Below are 9,634 nucleotides of genomic sequence, written 5' to 3'. Positions count from 1 at the left end.
TCCCTCATCGGCTTCAATGCAGTAAACATAATTTATCCATTTTTTCTTAGTCTCAGTGTTTTAGAAGATGGAAGACAAAATGAGAGGAAGCAAATTGCCTTTGCATGATGCCTCAGGGAAGGTGAATTCGTTTCCTAGGGCAACTGTAACAAAGAATCACAAACTGGGTGGCTTATAAGAACAGAAATGTATTCTCTACAAGCCACAAGTCTGAAATCAGGATGTCAGTTGGGTTGATTCCTTCTGAAGGCCTCTCTCTTAGCCTCTGGAGACAGCCAGGGATCCTTGACATTTTATGACACGTGCACATCCATCAGTCTAGTCTCTACTTCTGCCTTCATATGGCCATCTTCCTTCTGTGAATCTCTTTTTTTTTCCTCTCTCTCTCCCCCTTCTCTCTTCTCTCTTCTCTCTCTCTCTCTCTCTCTCTCTCACACACACACACACACACACACACACCTGGACCTCATTAATATTGAATTAGAATCCAACATACTCCAGTATGACTTCACAATACTGTAACTGATAACATCTTCAAAGACTCTATTTTCAAGCAAGGTCACATTCATATGTACATAGGGTTAGGACTTAGTTTCTTGGGAACCAATTTAGTCTCTAACAAGGATCCCTCAGCATCCATTTCTATGAATTCTCTTCCTCTAAAGGAAGAAGCTTTTGTTGAAGCTCAGAACTTGATGTTTTTTAAGACTTGTTTTTATAAAAGGTCTTCCAAATTAATTTCCAATACTAGGTATAATGGCAGCTGAGTTTCCCCATATGATTTTTCTTTAGTAATTATAACAGACAGTCAGACTCAGCTCCCTCTCCAGGACTGTAACAGAACTGAGAGAAGAAGAATAGCATTACCAGCAGCAACTCCAGCCAGGGATTGGGGAACTTCTGTACAGAGCAATGAAATTACAGTGAAATGAATTTCTGTATTGAGTAAGCATATTCTCTATGTTCCCACTATCCTCTAAATTTGTAGCACGCAGCTGTCTTTGCACCATCTTTCATTCAGCAGGTAATCACCAGCTGGCTATGCTGTAGTTCCCCTCGGCTTCTACTTCTGTCTTGTATACCTGTTTAACTTTTCAGTGTGATTTAACTTTTATAAATATTCGACATACTGATTCAGTTAGGCCACTCAAAGAGGATGCCCTGCCGTTACTGTTATTAGTTGTCATCAAGTAGAGTCTGATGCAGGAGAGCCTGACATGTAACAGAAGAGAGCATCGGCCAGCCCTGCACCATCTTCACAGGCATTGATGTGTTTGAAGCCATTGTTGTTAGTCCACCTCATTGAACGTACCCCTCATTTTCATGTGCCCTGGTCTTTACCAAACATGATGCCATTTTCAAGTAATTGGTCAAAGTAATGGGTTAGAGTGTTGCTATTCTCAAGTCTAAAGGACATTTCAAATGTACTTCTTCTGAGACTAGTTTGTTCATTGTTATAGACGTCAGTGATGTATTCCCTGAAATCACCCATTTAACACATTGCCACAAATGATGGCTATAAAAAAAATGCGTTTCTAAGCACAGTTGTCAATTTAAAAGTGTGCAGCAACGTGTTAAACACATCAGTTCTCCTGTGTTCATTGTTATTGTCCACCTTTCACATGCATACGAGGCAGTTGAAAAGACTTTTATTTTAGCACAGTATAGTAAAACACTAAGCTTCTCTTCCCTTGGAGGAAGTTGCTTGCTGTTGTTAAAATAGAAAATCTTGTGTTTGAAGTCTCTCATAGACCCTAGGCAACCCCCTGGAGGAAGGAGCTTGACGAGGTTACTTCCTTGCTCATTCATTGGGCTTTGGTAGTGTCAGTCACCCCTGCTCGGCTAGTTACCTAATGGATATCCCAGCAAACTGAGAGGGTTGCAAACTCAAGAAATTTAAACAAATGACGAAGAAGATCTGCTACTCGCTATTAGAGAAAGCAGATGGAATCAAGACGGACCAGGGTGATGAATAAATAACTCTGAAGCTTGAGTGTAGACAGAAAAAAACAAGTCAAAGTTCAAGACTCTCCCAGGAGTAAAATTTCCCTAAACATGGACCAAATAGGGTGTGCTGTGTGGGACTTTTGAAACCTTGGGGAAATAAAAGATGGCCTGTAGCTCTTAGCACCCAAACATTTTCAAGACAAAGAAGTAGCACCTTCCTTACTTAGGACTAGACCCAATCCTGGAAAGGCTTTCAAGCATAACTTCAGGGCCCTTTGTAGAAAATATGAACTGAGGCCACCTACCAAGGGAAAAGATTCAAGTTAAATTTTCAAAGAGGTAGGGATTCCTTCCAAAGAGAGAGCAGTTCCCAGCTAAATGCACAAATAAAGAATAATAATACTCCTTTGGAATATAAAGAAATCTTTGAGGTCTGTAACCCCTTGATTTTGCAATGAATAACTGATACCAGAGAGGTCAGGGGACCTATCCTCATTATAGACAGCGCTCGAGTTGAGCACATTCATTGATACATGCATTAATCCACCAGCATCTATTATGCACCTAATAGGTACCAGACATGCTTCTAAACTTGGGATTCACACCTTCAGTGACTCATAGACCAACACTTTCCATCACAATTACTCTACCTTGTTCTAAATTGGAAAAGTCTGTCTGGCATTGAACTCAGAGCTGAGCTCACAGATTCCCCAGATAAAAAGCCAACCTCACTCTTAGATTTGAAAGATGTTAAACCAAGTGAGGAGCTGGAGAACAAGTTTCATTAGTTCAGTTTCCAGATGGAAGTACATTTTAGTGTCTTGAAAGATTGTTATGACCCTATACTTGGGTTGACCTTTACCCAAGGTAGTTACTTGAAATAAAACTATAAAAAAGAGAAATGGAACGAGGTGAGTTCTGTTCTTGTTTTGATATCAAGATAATTGTGAGATTAATGATAATGGACAGGGTGAGAGAGGAGGGGAAGGGCTGGGCAATGTGGGAGGAGAGGAGACAATTACAAAGAAGGTGATGTCATTAGGGAAAGGGAGATTTGAGACCTCTGAATGAGCAGAACAGAAGGAGTAGGAACCACCTTGAGTGGGTCTCTGAATTTATCTGGTAGATCACAGTCTCCCTGTCTCAGTATGTACTGAATGAAATTTATTCAAGACATGCCCCAGTTTAGAAGGTTCCACAGTGGAACGGAAAAAAAAGTCTTAATTTTATTCATACAGTCCTTGCTTGTGCAAGAACGTGAATGCTTGATGTTAACATAGTGCTTTAACACTGGGCATCATTCATCTAGGTAACAACTCTGAAATATTTCAAGAAGTTATTCCTATTTTACAGATGTGACAACTGAGGCTCAGGGCAATTAGTAACTTGCCTAGATGATAGAACTAAGTCAAGACAAGGGCCAGGTTTGAGACAGTCCTAGTCTTCTGAGTCCGAGTCTCTTTTATTTCCTACCATACTATGTTGCAAAGGCAGGAATCCAGAGTAAAATCGGTTCGGAGTTAGCTGTCTGTCAAGAACATTTTGCCAGGCTTCTGGGTTTGAATAAAGATGAGAAGGTGTTAGGGCTGTTCCAGTGTTGTATTTCCCTGGCTCGTTGTTTTGGCGGATGCAGGAAGCATGGAGACTGTTAGCACCTCTTCTTCATTGGTTCAGGTTTTCCCTGTGAAAAAGGATGATGTTATTGTTGTTAAGTGCCATCAAGTCAAAGGGGACTCATCGCGACCCCATAAACGAAAGACCTGGACACTTATATAACTTTCATCGTTTCTCCATGTTCATAGAGTTTCTGGAAGCAAGCTATTTCGGAAGTGGATGCCACTCCTGCTTCCAAGCTTGTTTTAATCAGAGAGCTTCACCAAACACTGTCCACCATTGGTAACCATTCTCGCATTTGACACATCAGTGTCACAGTGTTTAGCTTCATAGCAACCACAAGGATATTCATAAATAATATATGTATCATTTTCAATGTGGGAAAATTACCCAGGTTGAAATAAATTTGATGTTAAAATGTCACTGGAGTTCCCCAGTGGCATAAACTGTTACACACCCAGCTACTAGCAGAAAGACTAGAGGTTCAGACCTATCCAGGGGTACCTTAGCTATCTTCCTCCTAAAGGTAAGACCCATTGGAAATCCTTTGCAACAATTCTACTTTGTAAACCTGGGTCACCATGACTAGACAGTAAGTAACAACGATGAAAGTTCACTCAGTATCCTCATTACCTTTTATTCCAATGATTTTTGCAGAGTCTAGGTCATCTTGTCACTGCTTGGTGAGTCCCAGATCTCTCAGAGTCACTGAATGGATGTGGCAAGGCGTGGGTTGTCCCTGGTCACGTGCTCCTCGAGAATTGTGGTCAGCCTGGGAAGAATGCCCACGTGGGTGACTGTGTCTGCTTCTCCCTTTTTAGAGCTTCCAACTTCAGGAACTTTACGTTCATCCAGCTGAATGGGGAATTCTCTCGGGGAAAGGGACTGGATGTCGGCGCCCGCTTCTGGAAGGGAAGCAACGTCCTCCTCTTCTTCTGTGACGTGGACATCTACTTCACCAGTGAATTCCTCAACACATGTAGGCTGAACACCCAGCCAGGTATGGCCTGAGGGGCGGTGCTTCTCTTCCCCGCTCTGCTTCACTCATCATTCTCCTCACAGGCCAGGTGCAGGCTCTGCGCATTTTATGTCAGTGACAGAGAAAAGGAACCTGACCTGGTTTCTTATCTCCCTTGGGACCACACCGTGGATTTGTAGCCATCAGAGCTGTGAGACATTTTCACCCAAGTTCGTGTTTACAGCCCCTTTTCCATTTTCAGCTGCGAAGTCTGCTTTCATGAACAGCAGATAGGGGCAAGGTGGGAAGGACCGGTCCCTGGAAAAGCTGCCCCAATCTAAAGAGAAGGGAACTCTGGTGGTGGGATTGTCTGTAGGGCGTTTCAGTGCTAACACAAACGCCGACAGACACTTCTTACAGTTCAGATCCATCAGAGAAAGAGGGGCAATCTTCTGTGCCATTTACAGCCTCCAAACCATAATGGAAAAACAATTAAAAAAAAAACCCCACAATGGCGGGCCGGCTGTCAAATCTGACTCGATGACAATTAGAGAGAGTTGGAGAGAGAATCCAAGGGGTAGGGGTGGGCGAGGCAGCCATGAGTAGTTAACAAGGCTATAAAAAATAACCTAAAATCTAAAAGTTCTTTTCGTACAGTTGACCCAGAGGCAGAACTGATATTCAGCTGATTGTCACTTGATAATTAAATGACACGGCCTCGCCATGTCAGTCATTAGAATGTGGAAATTATTCTGTGTAAAGAGCTGCTGCTCCAGGCGCCCTGCATGCACTCCTGCTGCACAGACACCTTTCAGACTGCCCCTGGCCAGGAGTCTTACACTTCGGGGGCTCTCGGAACTCACCGCTTGGTTCATGCCAAGTCCTCTCCAGGGACTGTTAGCATCTTGAATATTACTTTTATGCTGGGAGAGCTTTGATGCTCAAGTATCTCAATGTCTATCCTATCTGAGGGAGATATTATAAGATCTTGAGTCAAGATCTATGAATCAAGAGAAGGGAAAAAGACAAACGAGTGCAGATGCCTGAGACATTCCCTGAGGTTGAATTGGGAAGCCTGGTAGTCTCACCTGGAGCTTTAAGTGAGTGTGTGTTTTCTGGTTTGCAGGGAAAAAGGTATTTTATCCAGTGCTTTTCAGTCAGTACAATCCTGGCATCATCTATGGCCATCACGACTCCATCCCTCCATTGGAGCAGCAGCTGGTGAGTGATTACCCCGCTCGTGACCCTGCACCAGGGCCTCAGACATTCAGCCCACCCCAGCCCCCTCCAGAGAATATGCATTTCTGTCACAGGTGATCCCCAGGGGAGTCTTAGATCTTAGAGAATCTTCATAAAATATCTATTCTAATTCAGGATATCTTGGGATAGAAAGACATTCTCAGCAGGAAGGCCGAATGGAATAAGGCTGCTTCCAAGCTCTGCCACTTTTCCTGACTAGAATGCACCCAACCTGGATGAAAAGTGCATGGGAATCTGTAGGGGGATTCCTTCCAACACTTTTTTTTAAGAGACATTAGGGCTTTTGCTCCCAGTGTCTCGATGATTAAAGTATTTGCAATATTTAAAAGTTGGAATATGCAAAGTTAATGTCACACCTTCATACGCTCCTTTTGTGATTTTGAAAACCAATGTTGCATTTTGGAAACTAGCAGCACATTTTCTCTGTTGTTATATGTGCCATTGAGTCCCTTGCAATTCATAGTGACCCTGCGCATGATAGCTCTGAACCCTGCTCACGCCTACCCTCATTACCCCAATTATTGTGCCAATCCATCTCACCTGAGGTCTTTATCTCCTGAGCTGTCCTTCCACCCTTCCAAGCGTGATGTCCTTCAAGGACTGAACTGTCCTGGCTACATGACCAAAGAATGAGAGATGGTGTCTCAAAATCCTTACCTCCAAAGATTTATGTTCCCATTTTACAGACAGACAGTGGAGTCCAGAAGAGGATGTGGCAAGGACAAGGTCCAACTTTCTGTCCCTAGGTCTCAAAAACCTCATTTTGCCACAGTTCCCACCATAACACTGTGCCTCTGGGTGGACATTAGCGCCAAGGTTGTCACTAATAAGGTGACTTTCAAGTCATAGCGGAGTTGAGGAACAGATGGCAGAACTACACAGCCACCAAGGATCCCTGTAAACTGCACTGTCTCTGTCCTCTGCGGTTAGTGCATTAAGTGGAGAAGCATGAGGGAACAGGTGGATAATAGAAGCCAGAAAAGGAGCTTGTAACCACATGTACACAGGCCAGTCGGAAACTTTAAATGCCCTGTGACCAAAGCGAGCATGGACACAGAGAGAAGGCTTCCTGTGCCCCAGCTGAGCTGCGGTCTTTCCCAGTAGTATGGTAAGCTGGGCTTGTCTAAGGCCTTCCTCTCACTCAGGCTGACTCTGAAGGCCCATCCAGTTAGGGACTGTCAGTGCATCCTTGCTTTATGTAGCTCTGCCTCCTGCAGCAAAACCCCTTGTGCGAAGGAAGAAAATCTGCTCATGAAATTGTGGGTGTGATAGAACCAAACCATGGGAGAGTAAAATTATTTCCATAAAAAAAAACACCAACTCTATGAAAGTGTTTAAGATTCCAGCAGCAGCAAACTAGTTCTCTCTATCCTTAACTTCTGACGGCTAATGTAATAACCATTTTTAGAAAGCTTCAGGCTGGAGTTCCTTCATGTCAGACAGGGTTTATTCTTTGGACTTAAGATGCAGTACTAAATGTAAAAACTAATTCCATACTCCCTAATAAAATTTTAATACTACAGATATACTGTGTATGTTTTAGGAACAGTATGCACATCTGTATTTTATCCTTAAAAGTGCTAGGAGTTTTTCACTCCCCAAGAATCAGTTTTCATCCTTTTGCAGGTGACATTACACCCACTGGGACACCACTGGGACATTTCTTTGAAAGCTCTAAGTTTCCAATTAAAATGAAAGTTCATTTTAGTTTTTAAGCGAAGTTCTGGTTTACATCTCACATCAAATGTGAATAATGTGTTTACTTCAAGCTCATAAAAACCCCTATTTGCTTGCCAGTAATTATTTTAATGTCATAATTTAAAAGTGCCATCCTTTTATTATTCCTGCAGGGAGGCAGACGCAAAGGAACGTTAATGGTATGGTTTGATTAGACATGTCTCTCAGATCCTACAGAATTAGTCAAGCCAGATCAAACTTCCCTTATCTGTTTTCCTCTGTTGGCTGCTAGAGCATCTTCTGAATTACCTTGTGACCTTTGACATCTACTTCTGAATACACCTTTGCCCTTTCCTAGAGCAAGTAAGCTCGGTATTTCAGGTTTTCACATCCATGATTTCTTTAGTCAAGTTAAAACAGATTGGTTTTCCTCTTTGAGATGAAAAGTGTCTATAGGAAAAGAAAAAAGGCATGGTTATGCTTCTTTACTGAATGAACCTTGTCTTAAGAGTGTGTTACCTGCAGAACACTAGCCAGGTGCTGTCAAAGAAGTCAGAAGAATTCAAATAACAGTTTATTTGTTTTCAAGTGGCCTATGAGGTCATGCACTTTTTTAATTGCAATAGCATGAAATGTCCAAAGTCACACAGCCAGATAGTGGCAGAGTCTAGCCCTAAACCAGGATTTCTTTACTCTGTGGTGGGAGCGTTAGTCATTGGCAGGTTGGTTCTGATTCATGGTGGCCTTATGTGGAAGGGGTCAAAATATTGCCCAAACCCATGCCATCCAAGGGTCATTGTATGTTCCAGCCCCTTGTGGTAGCTTTTGAGCCAGTTGATCTCCCTGAGGGCTTTTCTTACTGTTTTGTTCCAGACCCTCTGTTTTACCAAATGTTGTGTCCTTTTTTAAAAAAAAAATTATTATTAATTTCAATGAAAATTTACAGAGATTTTGGATTTCCATTCATTCATTGTTGCACTTTTCTCCCCGCCCAGTCCTCCTCCCTAGTACACTACTACCCTCTTGGAAAAGTAAAATTATTTCATTGTTTTACAATCCCTCCCCCCAGGTCTACTCCACTAGGCAGCCTTCGCTCTGGACTCCTATCATGACAAAAATACCTAATCACATACCCCTTTTAAACAGTTTTCTCCCTCATCTGTTTCAGTGCAGTATACATTATTGAAACTATCTTTCTCAGTCACCCCCCAACCCCAATGTCAGTCCTGTTTTACAACAGTGGCACCATGCAGTATTTGTTATTTTGAGAATGAAATATTTCACTCAGCATAATGTCCTCCAGGGTCACTCATTTTGAATAATATTGCATGAGTTCCTTTTTTTCAATGCAGGGTAGTATTGCATTGTGTGAATATACCACAGCTTCATTATCCATTCATTTGTTGACGGGCACTTAAGTTGTTTCCAACTCCCTTGCTATTGTGAACAAACCCACGATAAACATGGGTGTGCATATATCTGCTTGAATGTCAGTTATGGTCTCTTTGGGGTATATTCCCAGTAGTGGAATTGCTGGGTCAAATGGTATCTCTATTTGCAACTTTTTGAGAAAGCGCCATACCGCCTTCCACAGTAGTTGCACCTGTTGTGTCCTTTTCTAAAGTTTGGGCCTTCCTGAGAATGTGTCCAAAATAAGTAAGTCCACAGCCATCTGTCAGTGCGTCCTCCTGTGGTGGCGTCTATGTTGCTTTCATGCTAGAAGCTTTACCTTCAGTATTTCCAATATAAGCCGGGTCACCCATGGTGGACAAGTCCCAGCAGAGCTTCCAGTTTAAGGCAGACAAGGAAGAAGGGCTTGAAAATCGACTTCCGAAGATCAGCTGGTGAAACCCCTATCATACACCAAATGCAGTCTGATACAGGGATAGAAGTTGAGCCCGTCAGATTACCAGACACTCAAAATTTTCTTGGGACAGAGTTTCATCTTTAAAGTAGAATTGACTTCACTTAGGGAGATGAAGTAAAGACTTTCGTTTGCTACTTTGGCACAACTAAGAATGAGAATTAGCCACAGCACACATCACTTACTCTCATGTGGTAGAAATAGATTTGCTTAGGATTGAAATGAGAACTCAAACATGATGGTTGTTGTTGTTGTTGTTATGTGCCGTCGAGTCGCTTGCGACTCATAGTGACCCTATGTACAACAGCCCTAAA

The 9,634-nt window shown here is 42.5% G+C and overlaps 1 protein-coding gene across 1 annotated transcript in view; it reads left to right on the top strand.

Annotated features, from left to right (window-relative positions):
- CSGALNACT1 (chondroitin sulfate N-acetylgalactosaminyltransferase 1) overlaps positions 1–9,634 on the top strand; it is a 147,524-nt gene that overhangs the window by 120,798 nt on the left and 17,092 nt on the right. Inside the window, exons 5-6 of the mRNA XM_006896973.1 lie at positions 4,383–4,561; positions 5,646–5,740. Of these exons, the coding sequence (XP_006897035.1) occupies positions 4,383–4,561; positions 5,646–5,740 (274 nt within the window). The remainder of the gene's footprint in view (positions 1–4,382; positions 4,562–5,645; positions 5,741–9,634) is intronic.

Source organism: Elephantulus edwardii, unplaced genomic scaffold (genome assembly GCF_000299155.1).
Source record: "Elephantulus edwardii isolate Elephantulus edwardi_28Jun2011 unplaced genomic scaffold, EleEdw1.0 scaffold00195, whole genome shotgun sequence".
Classification (NCBI taxonomy): Eukaryota; Metazoa; Chordata; class Mammalia; order Macroscelidea; family Macroscelididae; genus Elephantulus; species Elephantulus edwardii.
Note: the sequence above shows the minus strand (reverse complement) of the source record. Positions and strands in the feature narration are given on the sequence as shown.